General features: G+C 33.3%; 1 protein-coding gene across 1 annotated transcript in view; it reads left to right on the top strand.

Moving 5' to 3' along the window:
* The first annotated feature begins 2014 nt into the window (after positions 1–2014).
* Positions 2015–23543, top strand: part of LOC111032152 (probable protein phosphatase DDB_G0282105) — an 89280-nt gene continuing 67751 nt past the window's right edge. Inside the window, exon 1 of the mRNA XM_022312387.1 lies at positions 2015–3008. Within this exon, the coding sequence (XP_022168079.1) occupies positions 2632–3008 (377 nt within the window). The 5' untranslated portion in view covers positions 2015–2631. The remainder of the gene's footprint in view (positions 3009–23543) is intronic.

A 23543-nucleotide genomic window follows, 5' to 3' on the forward strand; every position in this document is an offset into this window, starting at 1 on the left:
GATCTATCAATTTGCAATCTTAATTTAGATAATTATTTAAGTATGAAATACCCCCGATAACTTCGGTGGACGTAGAAAGATCATTTTTGATGTACAAAAATATTTTAACCCCTAATTTTTCTGATGACAGCTTATCACAATACATGGTAGTCAATTTGTTTTAATACCAACTAGTTTATTTTGCATTAAATTAACTAGTATAACTCAAGTAAGTTAATATTTAAAATTGTTTTTAACTAATTCTTAGGACAAACCTGGTTTTAAAAAAAGGTAACTAATCTATTTATACAAAATAGCATAAACTTAATGTAGTTTAGTATTCATGCTCATTTTTAATTTGTATTTTTCTCAAAGTGTGTGCATTTGAAAGTGTTTAAAAAATGTTCACTATTTTATTTTGTAGTATATTTATGAATTGCTTTTTGATATAAATTAAATGCCTTTTTTTTGCCTTTTTTTACATTTTAAATGCTTTTTTTATTGATTATATTGCCTTCAAATCCGAACCCTACTTATAAGTAATGTCTTTGCAGGCAATGGACGTCGAAGTACATTCTTGTATATTTTATTGACTGGTATTCAGTGAAATATACTGCTAAGTGCTAATGCAAGCACTCTTAGAGAATAAAAAATCGTCAGATATTGAGATAATTTAAGAAAAAGGTATGTGTAAATAATACCTATATTACATTATTACATAATATTTAATTCTAATGATAGGTATATTATAATACTGCATATGTTTAAGATTTATTTATAACTAAGAAAAATTTATTTTTTATTTGTAATGTATGATGATCTACCTACGTCCTACATACATTTTTTATTTTATAACAAGCATGAATTTTAGTTGTTTTAATTTTGACACGTATAAGCATTCTTTAAAAATAAGTCACTCATTAGAAACACTATTTAACCCATGATATTTTATCGTAATAAATCGCTGCAACATTTTATTTTGTGACCACAGGGATTATAATCGAGCACCTTTCATAATATTTACTTACAAGCGGATTTTGGTGGTTAAGCAGCCTGCTGTAGTGACGATATAGACCATAGACGGATGGACGATGGCCGTACCTTCTACCTTTTGTATTGTATATACATTATACATAGATTTGAATGAATAGTAAGTACCTATATGGTTTGTAACATATTATGATAAGTAGCTTCTAAATATCTCTATAGTAAAGTACATGACCCTAACTACTTTGTGTGTAATTGTAATTCTATACCCTGGGAAGTGCATCCAAAGACAAAATAAATATTTAATTTTAAAGAATAAGGTGGCTACGAAAAACGAATATTTGTTTGTTTGTATAGAGTTGTCTATTGGTTATAGGAAATAAAATAGTCATTATATTTGGATATCATTTATAATTTATTCTCGTATTTGGTCAAAACCACCCGCTTGACGTGTAGTGTACATTGAGCACTTAAGACCACAAGGTAATAATTTACTCGCATTATTATTATGTGTCACTGCAAAGCTGTGCTGGATCAGCTGTTTAGTGGGTAGGTACGCGTATATAGACATTGCGAATAACTATACTAAGTGCATTATATTATTGAGTACAGATTAGCAAAAAACATGGTTCTCGGTATTCCGAGAATTATGAATATGTTTTCGGGGGAGGTTTTATGCGTTCCGATTTTCGGTCTCGTGGGAATCGAAAAAAGAGTTGTAGCCGGCCCAAAAACATATTTAAAAAAAAACCTCGACCGCCGAATCTCGTGATTGACATATGATTTGTCGTGTGCGTTTTATTTGGCGGAAAACGACAAACACCTATAATAACCGATATACCTAATAATAATATCATATCGTATATATTGTACGCGATCGATCGGTCTCTGTGCGTGCGCAACGGCGGCCGCGGCGGCACACACCACCACGACAATAATAATAATATTATTTGACGCTGCACAGTGAAAGTAAAACCGTATATCCACTGGCGGCGCGCTTATAGTCGGCGGCCCGGGCGCGTGTGTGCGTGCGGTCCGCGCGTGAGGGCACCCGTCAGTCGCACGCCGGACAATCGTCATACACAATATATATCCACATGCACGCACACACGCACACAAACACGCGCGCGGACACACACACGCGCACACACCTGCAATAACACTGTGCAACACTGGCGAACGAACGCACGCCGGCCACTTATCATCGATCCGCCGCCGCGTGTTATCGTGCGCCGATAACGTATATATTTAATATAACACAGTGCTATATAATATTAATAATATCATCATATAAAAACGGTGAAAACAATTTAATATAATATTTTAATTAAATATTATAACAGTAATAAATTAATAAATAAAATTTGGTTTTTGGAATTTTTCAAGTTTCGCTCGCGCTTTTCGTGATTGTTGCGTTCGATTCGTCGTCGTTGTCGTCGTCGTCGTCGTTTCCCTCGGGAATTCGAGTTCTTACCCCGTTAGAATAAGGTTCATTAAAAAATATTTTTTATCATATTCGTCGCCCGGGAAATTATTGGTTTGGATTTTTTCGCGTGGTTTTTTTTCGACATGCATGCGTCGGGCGACGCATCCGCCTAGGACCCTCGGTGATCGCCACCAACCGTACCTCCAACACCACCTCCACAACCACCACCAACGACGACGATGAGCGCGATAACGACGGCACTGCTGTTGGCAGCAGCCGCGTGCTCGTTGCTGACCGCCGTGCCGGCCGTGTCCGGTTACAGGGCGGTTCGCACTTCCGGCCCGCTACCGGTGACTGTGCACGTCCGGTCCGGCGGTGTAGTCGCCGGCGGCCCTGCCGCCAACAGGACTTCAGCTGGAGGAGTCGTCTTTCCGGCGTCTGTGGCGTCGTCGCCGACGATGACGACCACGACGACGACCACGTCCACATCGACAGCGTCGGCCGCCAACGCTGCCGCGGCCGCTGCCGCCGGGTTTACGTCGTTCTCGACCAGCAGCTCAGCTTCCAATCAAACCACTGCCCGGAACCAGACGAGATCTGAGCGACTCAGAGCAAGGTGAGTCAGACATGCAACTTAAAAATATATGCTGTAATAAGTAATTAAATCGTGTTGACTATGCGACAACCGTCTATTTGGAGACTTAAACGCGCGCAACACCCACCCACCCGACCACCCACAAGGGCGTGTGAAAAAATTTGATTCCTGTAGTATTGAGCTATGTATCTTAAAATATTTCCTATAGCATACGCCAAAACTCCTTCGTGCTCTATTATGGCGGACAGTGGACAATATAGGTTTATTATTATTACACACTGCTACATATGCGAGTATGTAGTAGCAAAAGTTACGAGATCCGAACGGTGTTTGCTTATTTTTTAAACACGTTACACGTATTATAAGGTATAATTTTGATTCGATGTAGGTATCCATTAATACATTATAAGAATAAAATTAATATTGGACAAATTTCATTTAAAGAAACCTTATAACTTTGAAATTTCATTCGATGTCTTATTCTCTTGTATACAGTAAAAGCAAAGCATATTATACTATTATACACTTCATCAAATTAAAAAATATAGTTTAAAAACAGGTTGAATTAGGTTTTTATGCAATTTTTTTGTTAGGTCTATTAGGATGGTTTAACCCTTTACCTTAATATGCCATTATTTTGTAACAAGTCATTGATTTAAATTTATCTAAATTTAAATTTTATTGAATATAGTACGTTTTATAATATATTTTATAAATAAAAATAATAGGGATTTAGTATATAAATTGAACATAATATTTTATTGTTTTATTTTATTAAAATGATACCCATAGACAATTTTAATATTTCTGAAATGTTATACATTATTACATTAAAGTTTACTTTTTTGATACATTGTAATGAATTATGATCATAAAGTAACATAAAAAATTATGTTCTTCTAGATTTGAAATTGTATACAGTTTCGAATTTTTATTTATGTAGGGTCTTATTATTATTAAATAATAATGAATAAATTAAATTTTGTTATAAATAAATTCAAATTTTTGTTGTAAAATGGAAATTGTGTTCCCAAAACTTCAAGTCAGAATATTAAAAATAACCGTATCACACAGTGTTATAAGTTAAAAGATTAACGATAAACGCTTATTAATGAAACACCCTATTTATAAATAAATACTACCTATTCATTTTATGAACTGGTTTTGTTTATTTTATTATAATATGCTTCCTTTAGTGGCGCTCATGTTTTTTAACACTTAATTTTAATAAACATTATTCACGTGTTCCGACGATATATATAAACCAAAACAAGAAATATTACATGTGTCAAATGAACACGTTAGTCGTTTTTCTTATTTTTAAAAGAATACTACTGCAGGATCTTCTACATAGATGACAATATAGTGGAAAAATAGAAGGGGTGGCCAACTTTAATAGACTTGTTATCGACCTCTAAGTTTTTCTAAGTTGTCTGGATCGACCAAAAAACCAAAACAGGTTGTCAATAAACAAAAATATAGTTTATATACATGCGTGTTACAATTATTTTATTTCTTTTATTTAGAATATTATTATTTATTAAGTAATAATGGCCTTTAATTGCAAAGTTTTACATAACAAAATTACAAAAAATAATGATTTATTTGATTTTTGAAAATAAGTCTAGAAAGGGATGTCGTGACTGACCTGTAGGCCATCCCTGATATAGTATATATATATTTATACATATATAATATATATATATATATATATACACACACTATATACACATATATATGTATAATAGCTTATGTATAGTTGAACGTACCGGCCGAATTCGTATATAAGGTACACGTACACTAATATTGTAAGGATCAAGAATTGAAAATTGATTTTAAACACATTTTCTATAATGATAATGGATAATGATATGGGATAATGTAATCCCTTAGTTCAACTGGTTTCCGAAAACAGATATTGTTCGTGTGGCACGCGGTAATTGTGTGTTACTATAAAGTGACGTACCTAATAATATAATAGCCGATCCATTCTAAAGAATATTTTAATGAATCGCGCAAAGCCATATGGTTACAGGTTTCGTTGGGTAATGAGGCAGCGGTCATTTTAGAGCCTCCGAGCCAAAGACGTAGGACATTCGTCGTCGGCGCGAAAACTATGATTTTTATTTATTTCACTCGATTTGCCCAAGGGCATGTTTTTTTTAAACATCCGATCAGTCTAAAGCTAAACACTATGTCACTGTTACTAACTGTTTGGGCCGAATAATCCGTAATAATAGTTCGGTAAACAGCGTATAAATTATAGCTATTAAAGACGATTTATTTTGTCTGTTATTATTTTAGTATTATATAATATTGTGTACGTTTCGAATAGATTATTTGGATTTTGACTAAAATGATTGCGTGACTATAGAATATAAATCAGAGTAAATAAATATTATTTGATTTGACTCGAATCCGTGTATTTACGCAGTATAAGGTATGGGCGTGAATTCAAGTATCATCATCTATATATCTACATAGAACGATATTATTATATTGCCGTATTATTTATTATGTTATGAAATGATGATAACCGCGTGGTTATGTAGAAGCTATTAACAATTTGTCAAACCCAACAAATACGTTTATGATTTCGAAAATCCGTTTCAAAAACACTTTTAAAAATTAAATATATTTAACCTTTCACTATTAGCTTGTTGATCATTGTTCCCTTCTAGTTTTAAATGCCACCTGTGTTAATTAAAGTACGCCCACCGGGCACGAACCATTTCATTAATTATCTGACGTCAACTGAACTTTTAAGCGAACAGTTTGGCTCTCTTTTGTAATTCACATGGATGCATGGAAAATCATTAGGTACTGACTGAAAAAGAAATCCATAAATAAATTTAATAGGTATTTATTTAGGTTTTGTTTGAACAATTGCAGATATTTTCACAGATGTTATTATTATATTCTTTTAAAATGTAATTCATAATACCTCGAGGAAATTTTTTATTCTTTCATTTTAGATTTTGATTATTTACTTTGAATAACACTCAGAGAATAAATTCTTACTGTATTATTTCCCTCTTAACCTCACTACACTAATGCAGTAGCAGGTACACATTCACAGTTTTCCGTATATGGTGTGTAAAAAATGAATATCATGCTCTTCGATTCTTAGAATTGTATAATATTATACACGATATATTACCAATTATATTGATAGCCAAAAGTCATAATTAATTAGCCCGCGGACATCGTTAATTTATTTTAGTTATTGGAACTGTTGAACTTACTTAGGTACCTACTTATAATAATGTATAGGCTAAAATCATTATCAAACCAAATATATTGTACTAAACATTTTATTTGGGGCCAACACGCAGTACAATAAAAAAATAATTTTCTTAAGATTAAAAAAAATATAAAATATGCATATTTAATATAAATTATAATATTTAATTGCCACAGAAAAATTGTAATGATACAAATTTAATAAATTAAGTCTCGTTTTGATACCTCAGATGCTGGGTCATTAGTCATTTTTCCAAAAAAAATTTTTTGAATGTATCTAACCTCTCTCTACGACCTGTTTAACCGGTTGCCGTAGTATTATATGGTGAATGAGAAAATGGTAAAACAAGATGATACACATGTAATACGTACATTTTAATTTTATTTTTATTACATTAGCCCGATTGTTGGTGAAAGCCAAGTGATAAATTAGAAAATTGTATTAACCAAATGCCGATTTCTAGATTAACTGGGCCTCCTCAAATATTAATTTAGTAATAAATAAAAACAAATGGATATCTTGTATCCTACACATATTTTTGCGTTTGCCCGAATTATTTATTGAACCCAAATATTTATTTCGGCTCTCCCCTTTAAACGGATAGTATCGACTTACTTTTAAAAATGTATTGGTTTTTATAATGCATTAAAAATTGTGAAAATTGTATCATTTGTCTTAGGTACACCTATTATTGTAGTGTAAGTAATAAACATCAGTGTCAAATTTTTAAGCTAGCAAATTTTACTTTCTACGTAGAGCGTTTACAAGAGTATACCTACCTACATTAAAGATTATAATTATTATTAAATTGGGCAAATTAATTACGGGTTAGCTGGTTACGTTTTTCGACCGGAATCTCGTCGGAATTCCGACCGTTTAGCGGCGTGCGCGTGTTGTGCAAGAGCAAGACTATACCCGTATTACTTTTTAAGACCGCGGTCCTGAAACAGTCAAAGTAGCTGGCCGGCATCGGGTCTCGACAGCCGCGGTCGGTACTATACATTATACCGTGATAATAATGTATAATACTGAGCATACAGTATCGGAAACCGGAAAAAAAAACAATTTTTATAATGGTATGCGGTTGTTTATAAACGGTTATGGCATCGTGAAATTAATACGACATCGCTTTTTTTATTATTATTATTATGTACCTTATAATATTATATTATTATATCGAGGTGCATCACGATACAAATATTATTATAATGATGTGACGTATAATACCGGTAGACGGCGGCTGCGGCGGCGGCGGCGGCGGGGTACCCACCTGATGATAATATTCACGATCGAAGAGTGCGCGGTGGCGGGAACCGTAACATTCGTAACGCGGCGGCGGCGTCGGCATCGCTGTTGGCGTCTACCTGTCTGTCCAGTTTTTGCAAAACACATGCTCTTCGACGGTACACATTACAACGCGCACACCGTTGGCACGGGTTCAACCGGGTCATCGGAGAACCGTGTTTTACGTCGGGTCGTTATTAAAACATAATAAATCACGGCGGCGGCGGCGGTTCGAATCGACGTGCGCGAATACGGAGACGAAGCCGTATTATAATATTATATTATTATATAATATTATATACGTATACCCATGTATATACATGTATATCGATACATACGCCTATATATATATATATTATTAAACGCGCTCGCGGTGTGCCCCCATACTATAATACCTATATACCTAATGATATATCATGGCGGTGCGAAATAAGTAAAATACGTTCCATTCCGGCCCTTTCGCCTTGATCCATATTGCAACGCGTCGCGCACGCCATGTATTAATCGCGATCTACCTATCTGCGTTTGTGTGTTATACGTTTTATGATAATATTATAATATACACTGCAGGCGTACCAAAGTATTATTAGTACCTCGGTAATAATATAATATATATATAGAGTAGGTAATACAATATCATAATGTCGTATTAATAACGATATAATATGTAATATGACGTACAAGTACGAACATATCATGGAATACTGGTGTGAGCGAGTGTGTGTCGAAGTGCGTGCCGGGCGAGCGTCTCGTTTTAATTGTCCAGTTGATATTGTAATATTTCTCGCCGTGCAGTTGTCCGACAAGTCACCTCGGCGATCAAAAGAGAGACCCGGTGGCGCGCTCGCGAGAAGAGTGCCGATTAATAGCGCACACACACGATTATGGATAATATATCGTGTCATATTATTATCATCATCGTTATAGATGTATATCGACCGGCTTACATAACATCGTGATATTATTCAAATCCTATATACGATTGCCGCGCGTATACGTATAATATTATAATATATAGATTACGGTTTCGGAGTGTGCGGCACACATATTATATTATATATTTTATTATATATCGAACTGTGCAGCGGACTGTTGAATGCGTAACACTTGTATATATAATACCATTATAATATTCGTAATATGGATTATTATTACATACGATTGATGTGTGCGGAGTAGTGCGACCGGACTTTTTATCTCGGGACGGTTTGTAATCATTTACTGCAGACTGATTCGGCTGCCAGACGTGAAGTAATCGTACGGCGCGTCGTTCGATAAAAAATAATTTTGAAGAGGAAATCACTGGTGTCGGTCATAGTAATAATTAATAATTATCCATCGGACGTCATAATGTAGTAGTATAATTCGAGTTCAAACGGTATATCGCTCCGAGAGATTGACGAAAAACTGTTTGGCACATACATGTATATATATATATGTATATATAATATTATAATATTATAGTTGCTTACTATTATACGCCTTATTATTATATTTTGGCTCGGTTTTGTAACTGTACAGCGCAGGTACATCCTAGTTCCTACAAATTATGATTTTCACATTCACATAATAGCTAAGTATATATTTTCTAATCTCGCAGGTGTATACACTTGCAGAGTGCTATATTCATTTTGTTTTATGCGATTACGGTTTTTAAAGTTAGATTTTATTTAACAAAAATAATGTCTATGGCTTAACATTGCAATTTCTCGAGTGATTGAAAAGGTTATTATAGTTATATGATACAAACATCAAAACTAGATTTAGGTTCAATTATCAAAACGTATTTATTTACATCAATGACCCAGATCTAATAACTAACTACCAATAAAAAAAATAAAAACAGTTTACATTACAACTTCTTATAATAATAATCAATCATTGGGGAAGTAAAATTATTTGTCGAGGACGATGACAAGAGAACCTTGGATTTTCGATAAAAAATAAACAAAATTACATCGATACTGCAGATCAACTGTAATTTGTTCTCAAAACATAGTATACACAGTATACCGTGCATGAGTCTATTGTAATAATTGACTGACAAAATTGATTTCTAGTTAAATAATATTAGTCCGAGTATAATATAGGTGTATACTTATAATTACTGATAATTATCTCAAAAATAAAATTAAAAGTTGAAAATAACCGTATAATAGGTAGGTAGGTACACAATTTCACAACTTCGTTTTTTTAGTCTTGTAACTACGCAATTGTTAATTTTTTGATGTATTAAATATCAAAGAAATCTTTCACCTTCGTTTCAAAAGTATATTATATTTAATGAATGGTTGATAAAAAAAAATTTCAAAAGGCCTCAAAAGTATTTTTAATTTTTTAATCAATTGATATCTCAATTTGGTTTCATTCACATAGTGAACTTTTTTATTTGATTTTATTGGTAAACGGATTACGTACATGATTTTTGTCAGAACTGACGTGTTAGCCACTATCTAATCACCGATGAGTTATGGGGGCGTTGCCATTCTTATTCGTTATGACACTCCTCGCACTCATATATCCTGCGACCTATTTATCTTTTATTCTCAAATACGTTACTTACTCTGTTGGGTCGGTTATTTTTGTATAATTTTAATGCGAACCAATCTATGGGAGTGAGAGAATGGGAAATAAAAATCAAACCATTATGCGTCAGAGACCTGTTAGGTAATATTGTCTTCTGCAGCTGCTGCAAGTAATCGGGTCTCAATCGTGAGTTTTTAAATCACAATTAATCAAACTGAAAAATACTTTTTAGTGGAAGGGGTTTACGGGTGCTTTGTGTGTTCGACCGAATGCCGTTACCCATTAAAACCTAATGGTGTGCAATACCCGCACTTTTATAAAATGATAGAAGGAAATAATAATATAATATAATATAACATTATTATCTTCCTGTTCCTAGTCATAATGACCTCACACATTATAATGACCGATATATATTGAATCTGCAAGTATACATCATACACTATACACATAATACTCGGGTTTTACTATTTACGACGGACAAACACAATAAACATTTAAGTAACAATAGCTAAAATGGAAAGTATAAATATCTATATAAAAAAAAAAATCAAATCGAACGATAATTATTATTCCCACAAAGTTCCGTCATCGGTTCAAACCAAAATTAATCAAATCAACATACAAAATATGATTTCTTTGAACACATTTTTTTGTAGCATTCATCCAAATAGTAAGGCAATCGAATAAAACCGTATTGAAATAAAAAAAAATACTTTTGATTGGTGTTTAACGAGTAACGACTAAAAACACGGGTCTAGATAACATACAATATATATTAATCATGATTATAATATTATTATAGTACTGTGTAGTGTGTACTTATGTGACTTTTAGTTTTCAAATAATTTATTATTATATATACCTACGCTTGTAAATTAGCGATACTTTTATGTTTTTGTAACGACCAAGACGTATCCATAAAGTGTTAGCATATTTACTTTTCGATTAGATAATTTAACAATATACGATCGTAAAGTTTATTACAGCAAATAGACGCTTTCTATATAATAGTATCCTGTATCCAAATAAAGTGTATGATATTATATTATATTGTACTCTTAAAATGCTCTGTTACAATATTGCGGGGACAGTGTACACACGAAAAAAAAATAGAGAGTGTCAATGTACGTGACCGAAGTATGAAATGGTTATATTAGGACGGTCACTGGGAAAAAAAAGGTATACATATATGATGTGTACACACATTCATATGTCATGTTTTGCATAGAATAACAATGCGTGAAGATGCACACAATATGTATGTATATTTATATTATATTAAGGACGGACGGACGGACGAGATGAGTAAATAGTAATAATAATAATAATAATAATAATAAAAAACTCGTTTGAATATTATTACACGATAGGATATTGTATTCGAATATTATACCAAGGTCAACGAAACAGAAAGGTGACGTGCTAATATGGTCACTGCCGCGGAGACAAATCACAAATCATATTATTCTAAACGTGCGGCCGTTGATATTGACTAATGTGTATAATAGGCAGGTACCTAGTTGTGATATTTACTTTTGACCGAGTAAATTATTGTAAACGTCACAATATTATCGTTGTCTTAATAGTTATAGCTGGGGTCGGACACGACGACGACGACGACAATATTCGTTGTATAAATCACCGCGACACGGGCTCACATTTAATACATAATAATAATTAATAACGCTATCGTCGTGACGCAATGAACCTTCTTTACAATAATACGGGAGGAATGGAAAAAAAAATAAGTACGAAAAACAATTATAACCTTTAAATAATATTTCTGACCGCTGCTGCTGCAGATGTGTATATGTAGTGCCCGCGAAACTGTAAATTATTAACCTCGTTCGGCGGTAATAATGAGATTATTTCGACGGGATCAGTGTTTCGCAATGATTTCGTGACGTGCTCGTTGTGTCCGACAGCAGAAACGTATTTTTAATGATTTATATTATATTCGTTTTGTGAATTATTGCCTGCTGTACACGTCTTATACCTATTAAACAATGAAAATTAGTGAAAAAAAAAATATAACAATATTTATATTAACAAATCATAATAATATTGGCCATTGGTGCAACGTGAACGAGCCCGTATTTTATATTGCTATGGTCTGTAATATCTATAATAATGTTATTATATTTATATACCTAATAATAAACGCAATATATATTTAAGTATACGGCCGATAATAACAATACGATCTATAGGCAAACACTTTCTAGGATAACTGATAAATATCTATCGGACACGACCGTTTGTAGGTGAGTAGGTGACCGACAATTATTATTATTATACATCGAAGCCCGCTGTTTTATTTTAAAAATGTTATCGTGTGCCTATAACCTATAATACAGTTATAATAATTATAAGGCTATGGGTTTACATTCTATATACAATAGTTAAGTACTCACGAAGGTTGGATATTTTGTAAAATTTTCCGTGCAAACAAATTGAAGGGGGGGGGGGGGGCAAAAATGTTCGTGAAAAAAGCTTATTTATGATTTATAAAAATATTCTAAACTATTAACGAGCCAATAAAATTAAAATTTTTTCATGTCGTATGTTTGAATATTGACCTGTTTAAACGATATTATAATCATAGTAAATTTACTTCACAGCCTTCTAAAATAAAAGATATTAAATAATAATAATAATAATTGATAAAAATCTGCTATTTTATTTTTTGATTCTAATCCTATGTTGCACAATATGTTTTAAATTTTAAGACATTTTTTTCGTAATTTATTATGCCAAAGATGGCTCAATTTTTCTATGAATATTGAATACCTATTTTTAAACGATGGAAAAAGGTGTATGGTGCAATATTTCATTTACATTTTGTGGAAGACAATACTATCTCAGATGAAGGTTTTTTTAATCGGCCTTAAAAATTTAAAGCCTCAGCATTCTTACGATGCGCTTATTTCGAAGACAATAATATACAATATTAATAGAATTCCTAGCTTATCGCTAATCGATTGATTGCATTAAACGCTTCTTTTTGTACAAACATTAGTTTTGATTAGATGTAAGTTTATTTTTTTGTTTGTTTTTTGGCTTTACCACTAACATTTAACGCCATTTATACTTTGAGTAATATATTCAAACATTGAGCTAATATTCGTACAGCATACTGCAGTTGTGTTCACATATAGCTTCAGGGATATTAAAACCTATCAAAAAAAAATTGATACCATATGTTTGAAATTTCTATCGATTTTTTTAATCAAAGAAAAAAAAATGTTTATAACATTGTAATATGTTGTGTTTGAGTAACACTGATAAAATTGGAATATTTTTTATATTACAATAATTATTCACTTTATAATAACTAATAAGCTCATAAAAGTTTTACATATTGCTTCATATCAGCGTCTTAATTTATTCGTACTGCAGATCTTATACACGTTTGTTACGTCTGCACAGGAGATAAACTTAATATAAATTAGTGTTAATGAAATAAATTATAGATTATGTTGCTAGTATGTTCATTGTAATTTTCATATTTTTCAAATTTATTTAATGTGGCGTGTACCCGAAGTATCTAATTATTCCACTATATTTTCAATCAAGTGTTAAGAAAAAAAAAAATACATACATACCGTACTACGTACTACGGTCCAAACAAAACGTGTAAAAATATCATCACTGACATTGCAGCTTATCGCATAAACAAATCAATATGGGTCATACGAGCATGATGATTAATTATACCGGTTGTATGGCATTAAAGTTTTATTATTTTTTTTTATCTCCAATAATGGTATGTTATAAAGATTATGTAGTTAACAAATTGGTGGTTAAAATAAATTCTCACCTGGCAGATGGAAATTACGCGGTGTGAAAAATTGGTTTTCTCGATCGTATTAACACCCCGCACTTGAGCAGGTACCCAGGTACATGTAGTGACCTCTCGGTGAAATGGGCGTACCTCAGATTATATACACAGCCGCGCAATAGTCGCTGTTCGAGATTTCCATACGATAAGACAAAACGGTTGCATTATTCGGAGGCGCCATTACAATGCAACAACAATAGTAATAAGAATTATAATGAATTAATGATTATTATTGAATCGATGCGATCCGACGCGCCATACACATGATGATAATCCATAAATTGGTGGCCCGGTGTGGCCCGGTGGTTGTCTCAAAACGTGTTATGAAGAGTGCAAGTATCGGCCGGTGTCACTATAGTTCCCGGATGGGTGACCACTCGGGCCTTGGTGACAAATCCTCGCCCCACACACACACGTGTTTCGAACTAACCACACAGCCTCCCCCCCATCAAATAGCTTTAGTTGCCTGATCGATATAATAATAAAAAAGAAATGTAAATATATACATTGGGTATAGTCGTGCTAGTTATCGGCGGAAACAATAAAATCGATAATTTCAAGCGTTTTAGGAGCGTCTAGCTGTATAGCCATCCATATAATATCATATCCTTGTGTATTGTGTCTATATAAATATATAGGTATGGGTACAGCTGGATAACACTATATCGCCTATTTACAGCAGTGTGTTTCCTTTTAAATGTAACATGAAATGCTTCGGTCCAGCGACCTGGGATTGACATGCGGTTTTCTGAAGGATGAGGCGAGGAATACAAAAACACACATTATTTTTTAGATAATTTCCACATCATAATTATTTATTTATAACTTTTATTTGAACAGCGACAGCAGGTGTTTTCAACGCCAGATTAGGATCGACAGAGTTTTTAAGTTATTTTCGCCTCTTACAATGGGCTCTGAACAAAAATTGACTGAACGACAAGGTTAGTTTTAATTTAAATTATTGAGTTATTTTTCAAAGACCATAGACATTTTCAAGGGATTTCGAATATTTCTTTCGCACCCACCGCGATCTACCTGTCGATCATCATTCGTCGGACGATAATATGCGATTTATGTAATACAATAATATACGTCGGTATAATACGACTGCATGTGCTGCGGCTTTCCGTTACGCAACACGGTCGTAAAAATTCGTAACACTATTTTTATTATAATAAACCTATACCTAATGTATAATAATAATAAACTGCAGTAGGTACGTACAACATTCGATACATCGACGCGGGCCAAGATAGACTTATTATGCGATATGCACATTATATTATATAGGCAGGTACCGACAATTATATTATTTTAATTTTAATAGGTACGCGTTTACCGAAGTTGCGCGTGCCGAGTCCATCGGACACGCGAACTCATAATTTATGTATAATACCCACAGGAAGGGACAGTGTGTGTATGTGTGTGTGTGCGTGTGTACATTTATTCGTGTTTTTTGATTTACGATAGATCGCGTTTCGCGAAATCCCGCACCTGCGTCGATCGGATCGGAGCGGCGCGTGTTTCCCGGCGGGGTTGTTCCGCCTCTTTTGCGCCGGGCTTCACATTATGTATACAGTCGCACACGATTGTCGTGCAACGCGGAGCGTGGTAACCGCGGTTGGCGAAGCTTTATGGTCATTATTATTATTATTATTTCGTTTTTTTTTCGAACACAATCGGTAGTATATATATTATATATATGTATATAATAATGCATAGTAACAATGATAATTATCGTTATTACACACTGTTATTATCCACGCACCTCCAATCCACCGCAGCGACCGTGTCAAGCGTCAACGACGTCGATCAGTGCAGTTTAATTCGTAATAATAATTATAACAATAAAATATAATATTTAGTTAGTAATTATTGTACACAATATTATTTATCAATATCGCATAACGACCCGCGGCGTTGCCGTAATATTGTGCACCTGCACAATATCGTATATATATATGGCATTACACATATTATAGGTACTTAGGAGCGACGATCTCGATGTTATTCTCCTGGCGTCGGGTCCCGCGTAGAAAGGTTCACTTCTGCGACGTGCCTGCGCGCTGACATGACGGAGGCGGCTACGGCGACGACGCCAAGGACGAGCGCAAAATAAGAGGAGAAAAATGAAATCCTACGCGTCCTTGCTGAGGCCAAACTCCCGCGAATGCCGCCCATCCACCTTATTACACATGTGCAGTGAGATGTACGACCCGATCAGGAGTAGATTTGACCTGAGGCGCTTGCCACAAACGGTCATCGGGGTCCGTGATAATGTTATATTACGCCCATATACAGGGTGATTATTCGTCGAGTGCATGCCCCAAATGTTTTCATATTTTAATAATTTCGGATTTATCAGAGTTCTGATTTTTCGACTGTGGCGGAATTGTGCGCCAATACAAGACGTCTTCGATTTGAATCACCGTTTGTTTTTTCTGTAAATTTTCGAGCAGACGACTCTTTGAAAATGCTTGCGCAACTAAAACGAAACCCTTAACGAGTTGTATTCGAGTTATTTAGTTGTGTGCACCGAGGACATAATATATTTATCCACGATGAATAGGTTTGGGAGATGTACAGGATATAGCTCAGGGAACTATATGATCATTTGGACAAATTATAGGTATAATATAGTAATTTATACTGCAGATTTATTAACATTGTCTGAATCTATTTAGTACTAGATTAACCATCATCACTTCATATATTTTATATTTTTGTAAACTTATATTCAAAGCTCTATTATCGTCCTTAGTGTACACATTTTAACAACCTATATAGAAACTATATTCGTTCGGGTTTTTATTTGGAATGTGTAAGCAATTTGTTAACAATTTGTAAAACTTTAACGATAAAAAATGTTATTGGTTCTCATTTGAACACAGGAACTCATCTCATTAAATGGTATGAAAAAATCGGTGAACATACTTGGCCAATCACCCTGTATAATATAATAGTGACCGATGCTAGTATATAGAATACCAGCTATATTACTAGGCATGTACATAGTATACGAATACGTGTGAAATTATACTATAATATTACGTGCCACGGCGTGCGCGCTAAAAACGAAAACGACCATTCCATAAGCGACTGTAACGATATAATAATATTCGCATTATTACATATTATTATATTATGTGCGCGGCGCAAAAATTTCCGATGGGATTGCAACGGCAAACTAAGTGTATAATTTTTTAATCGTGAATCTAGGAAACTGCAGCTTGACGAATGACGGGTAGAACGAGGTTGTTGCATTTTCGTAATTGGCAGCCGCACGCGGAAACCCACGCCGACCTGGATTTTTGTTTATGTCTTTTAATAACCGATTATTGTTATCGTAGCAATGTATCTGCAGTATAGTGCAGCAACAAGTGTGATAATGATATACATATAGGTAATAATGTGCATTTCGGTCGGTTGTGCGTTTGCCGCGAGTGCACTATAATAATATAATGATATGTATACACATTAATCTGTTTTCGTATAATTTAACAGTAAACGTTCAGAATATTATATTTTGTTATGAATTACACAACGCCGAGTCAAAATTATTATTCAGTTTGATCGGATAGTGTATTTTAATATTGGCAAATTAAACACGTTCGTTTCGTTTTAAATGGATTCGTTTTTCCGCATCGGAAAATTCATGAATATTAAAGAAGAAAGTTTTGCTGAAAATAAGTTTGTGAAATGCTTAATTCAATAATGTCATTGAAAAAAATTTAATTAAAATTTAAAACCATAAAAAAATCAGTTTAGGAGGTACATATATTTATTTTGTTTCTAAACGGCATAGAACTAGACGTGTGGTTTATAATATCGTCGTAACGTAGGAATTCTTTAGCAAAAATAAATTAAATTGATATTATCAATTTATCATTTTTTAATATTTCCAATCATTATGTAACGCACCACTAACACACAACGTAATTATTAATGACTTTTATGAACTTTTACTTAAATTTTTAGAAGGTAAACAGCAATAGTGATCCTACATGCAAATTTACTTTTCAAACACTATTGCATTTCTCAAAAACTAGTTTTGTAGATTCATATCAATAATTCATTGCTTTATAGTGGTGTTTACTGACGTTTAGATTTTAAATTTATAACTTTATTTTGATGTACCCACTTATAATATCTATACTTTTCTACTTGTATAATTGAATAAATTTATTTATTTGATATTTCTATTTGACACGCTGTTTACATATGAAATTGTTTCAAACAAATCAATTAATTAAATATACCTATCAACTACAATATAAAAAAACAGTAAATTATACACATAGTAGCATTAAATACATTACATATTAAAAACTTATTCTTATTATGCTAAATTTAATTTGAACATTAATTTTAATTTTTAATATTCTTATTTGATTGTTTCGTTCTTTTTCCAGTCATCTGTTTGTATAAATACTCGTATACAATATGACTATAAAATTATGAGAGTTATTTCTTATGCTCTTGCAAATTTCAACGATCTACTATTCGGCCCTCGTCAGATAAAAAAAATAATAGTTGTTATTATTGTATCATCGCCGCGGACGATCGATTAAATAAGAACACGAATTTCGAAATTTTGGCAACAGCATAATATTATAATGGTGGTAGCCCACGGGCTGGATATTGTTCCATAGTAATTGCCATCGTATTGCATTAGCGTATGGTTGTTGAGTTTTTATTTTTTATTTTAAACGTTATATTATATCGATTTTCAAGGATAACTCTGTGGAAAATGTAGATCAATTTTTTAAACGAAAAAAAACGTTATCGGACAAAATGTACCGTACGGCATTGTTGCGAAGTTTTCAGGTCAACAAACCCATGCATTTTTTTTTATCACCTGGATTATTATATATGGACCATACAATCATTCAAAACGAGATAACTTGGCCTTGTGCCGGATTGACAGCTTGCAGCCGCCTTACGATAATTATCGTGTCCGCACATTGTCGAAAGTGTATTAACATTTAACACACACACACACCGCATGTGTGTGTGTGTGTGTGTGTGTGTGTGTGTGTGTGGTGAAGATTATTTTGTTCACATTATTAGACATTCATAATATGTATATAAGCCGGGCGCGCACGGTGTGGGCTTGTTTGGTTCTTCTTCGGGTCCACGCGCGGCCGAGGTGTGAAACTTCCAAAACTCCTCTTCTCCGTCACAATGGAGCGCTGTCATCCGGATTTCTCGGACGTCACAAGCGCGCACTGCCGAATAATAAAATATAACAATATTATAGTGTATGCGACGTGTCGACAATATGATATTTATTTGACGAGTTAAATAGCCTACGGATCTCATCCTCGCCCGGTGCGAGTTCATGTATATATAAGTATACAATAGAGCAGCAGCGATTGTAATAGGAGGGATGCTGCAGAATATACACAAATATATATATTATATATTATGTACATTTATGCGTGTATGTATGAAGGTGTGTATATATATATATATATAGGTATATACCTACGTTTATAGGTTTTATATAGGTACATGTTTATGTGTAGGTACGCATAAAATAGGTATTTGGGAACGGAGTTATTCGTATTGTCATATTTTCGAACAAACTAAAAATAACATTATGTACAGTCAATATAATATTATATAATTTTTTAAACATAAGCCTTACACAGATTTCACCGCGGAGAGTAAATCATTTATGACCGCTGCATGATGTATAGGTACTTTAGTTATTTTTTTTCAAAAATTATTATAATAATAATACATGTTTAATGTTGTGACGAATATAATATATAGGTATACAATGATAAAGAATAATACTCATAATCTAATCGTGAGATATATATCACGTAAACCAATATATAATGACCGTTATATTAGTCTTTATAACAACGAGATTATATACCATTCATACGAACTTTTACTTATAACAATACATGATATTGACCTCTCTTCGCGTTCAGTCGTCATCGTTAATGTCGTTTTGCGTTGTTGACAGTCACACGTGGAGGCGTTTACAGCGAATAATATTGTCAAATTTCCTGGTATAACATTGAATAATTTATGAGACCCGCCTAGGATTGCAAAGTGACTTAAGGATAATTAAAACAACCCTGGGTTTTTGTATTGAATTTTCAATTACGCATTTTAATATTCTCATCCGGAGCGTACCCGTTTATCTACAATGAATGCAAAAAAGACACAGGATCTGCGGGTCCATAACTTACTGATATGCATACTCATTTAAGTATTATTTCATCCTATTACAAACACTAAATGTTTATAAATTTAAAAATTAAAACCTTATACTTTGAGCGCTGTCCAAGCCATCTATTTTAATAATTATAATAGTATAATTATATTATGGTGTTGAAATTCACGGAGACTTAAACGACCGTACCTACGTATTTATTTCAAATAATATTATATGTTAAGTTATTCATGAAAAAAACATAACAACAAACTTTAGATTGTGAAATGAAAGCTTTGTGTTATAAAGTGTATGACCTTCTAAAATCATAAATTTTAGTTAAGTCGTACACGCCGATTGGCTCATCGGATATCTATTCATTCACCCTAAATATAAGCGTTATATACATATTAACAAAAATGTTTACCCTACTATTGACATTCGAGTTCGATTATCACAGTTACAATTTCGAGGAAAATTCAGTGTAGTTGGTGGGTGAATTTGACAAACGTCTTGTTGAAGACTGCATGTCCAAGCGTACCTAAATTGTATTTATGTTATATTTTAAAACTTTTGTAATACTTACTGTTACTCATTGCCAAAAATGATTATATTTAATATTTACATATTAAAATAGAGATTAACAAAGTCACAATATAGCTCCCTTCAAAACCACCCATAAATCACCACCGGGTGATTGACGAGTAAGATAAAAAGAAAACTAGTTTCGACCAAGTTAAATATGTTTGATATTTATTATTTTGTAATGAAATGATTTAGGTCAATTAAAAAGTTCACTAAATCAATTGTATGACATTAATATAGTATGGCATATCGGTTATCTAAGGGTTAATAGGAATTTATTTATATCTGTGCGTTATTACTTATTAGATTAGAAGTGATAAATAATTACATAGCAATTTATCTAATGTTAGGTACTTGTTAGATGGCATATATTATTTTGAAACCGGTCCAGATCAATGATCATAACACCTTGTACCTTTTACTTTGCAAAGACAGTATTAGATCACAATATATTAATTGCAATAAAAATGCAGCATTAAAAATATTTAATTATATATGTGTATCAATACATATGGATTATTTTTCTGTTAAGTCGTATATGTGAGTACTTACTTTTAATTTAATGCGGCGAGCTTTTAGAGGTCAACCATTCATTAATAAATATAATATTATGTTTATGTATATATACTGATGTATTTTTTCATTGCAAATATCTCAAGTCATGTTGAAGAAAAAATTAGTTTTCGTGTACAATTTCAAGTTCTTATGAAAGTATACTGGGTGGCCTTAGTATATATAGACGACATTAGGCGCATGGTATACGTATGAATGTATTATTCTGAACATTTTTGGACCACACAAAAGTACGAAATGTTAATTGAAATAAGATATGAGAATTTACGCTGTGGATGGTCACAAATTGAATTTGCTGATAAAGCAGATGTTGAATAGTTCTACAATAATAATATTAAAGCATAGGTATATAACATAATAAAACATTATTTATGTATATACCTACAAAAATAGTTAAAATACTCTAAAATGATTGGAATATAAATTAAAATTATTTGGGGCAAATTAGTGTAAATAATTACACTGCTGTATTTCACGTAAACCATGTATATAAGGTTATATACCTATGGTGATTACTGATTAGGTGCTATAATATTTTAATAAACACGTTAGATTGTTAGTATAAAAATTCAAAACACACCTATGACGTAAGACGAAAAAAAAAATGAAATATCATTCAAATGGAACGGTATGGTTACGTTTCATAACTATTATTATTAATTGTCCTATAATCCATTATGTAGACGACGTGAAATAACGAAAAAAAGACCCCAATCTACTTATTATCACCATTATAATGTAGTATGGCTAGGTTCGGATATTCTTAAGAATGTTTCTGTGCCAAAATATAATTCGTTGAGAATCGTATACGTAATAAAAATACATTCGGCCATTGTTTCGAAATTCTCCACGAGTTGTCCGAAAATGTGAGATTAACACGATTTCGTGTGGCGTATTGTTTGGCCGGAGGTTGAAACAAAAACGGAACGAGTAGGTACACAATAATCGTTTGTGGACAGTTTATTAGTTAGTAACATTAATATAATATTACACAGGGCCCGAGAACAAACTAATACGATATTAATTACCCGCGGTCTGTAGTTTTTCAAGTAAATCGACTGGAATGGACACGAAATGGGAACGTACCGTTTTACTCGAGCGACTTTGCTCGCGATCCACAATCTATACAATATTATGTAGGTATACCTACGTGTATATACGGCGATGTGCGTATACATATACATATTGTAGTGCGTGCGACACAAAATAAAAAAAAGACGAATGTTGTCATTGATATACACACCTAGGGGGCTGACACATTTGAAATTAAATCTATGTGTAATTATAATGACACAATCGTATACACACAAGCTAGCTAGCTAGGCGTCTGTAAAAGGAAATTGACCATTGTCCAATACATAATTTATCTTCCACTTTCTATCTGCGCATTTCGGATCGAAGGGTTGCGTAATCGCGGGTCCTTTATTATATACGCATACCCGTGTATATAATACTACAAGTATAATAATATACACATATAGATATGCAGCAGCAGCAGCAGCAGCAGCCAGAGCGGTTGTGCACACACACTGCACACACACACACACACACACTCACAAACAGACACAAACACTCACACACACACACACACACACACCGACCGCGGCGCTCAAAAGGACTACGCGTTGCATGTCTTTTGGTTTTTTTTTCCTATTCCTACGGGGTCCCGCGCATAATACACCTAAACGCTTAAAATGTGCCGCGAATATGTAAATTAGTCGGCCGCGATCACGAATTCGAATTATCAGCGTTCAAGTGCACTAGAAAATTATATAAATCATTTCGACATTCGCGTATAATATAATAATAATAATAATAATATTAAGTAGGCACTACTACTACTACTTACTATGATATACTACTATAATAGTACCTAATAATAATAATAATAATATTAAGTAGGCACTACTACTACTACTTACTATGATATACTACTATAATAGTACCTACTGCGTCTATGTGTACATTAATATATATATTATGTTATACCGAGCTGCCGCAGCGAATGATATACTTGGCCCCATCCTCGTCCTCTCCTCCTGCGCTCGCGGACCGGCACGTTTGTGTGCGAGATGTCTCTATCAGCTATTGCCGACACAGCGGACTCCTGAAGGAGTTCGTTTCGGCTTTTCCCACGACGCGTACGATATTATAATAATATATGTACAATACCAATCACGCTGTATTAATTTGCGCCGAAAACACGCAGACTAAATAATAGGTACGCTAAATCCTTATAATATTATATGTGTGTAGGTAGATAATATAAAACTTAAAGACGGTGTCATGAACATTTATCATATATAGGTATGTCTGTCCCGTCGCAAT

The sequence above is a fragment of the Myzus persicae genome, unplaced genomic scaffold, assembly GCF_001856785.1.
Source record: "Myzus persicae strain clone G006 unplaced genomic scaffold, MPER_G0061.0, whole genome shotgun sequence".
NCBI lineage: Eukaryota > Metazoa > Arthropoda > Insecta > Hemiptera > Aphididae > Myzus > Myzus persicae.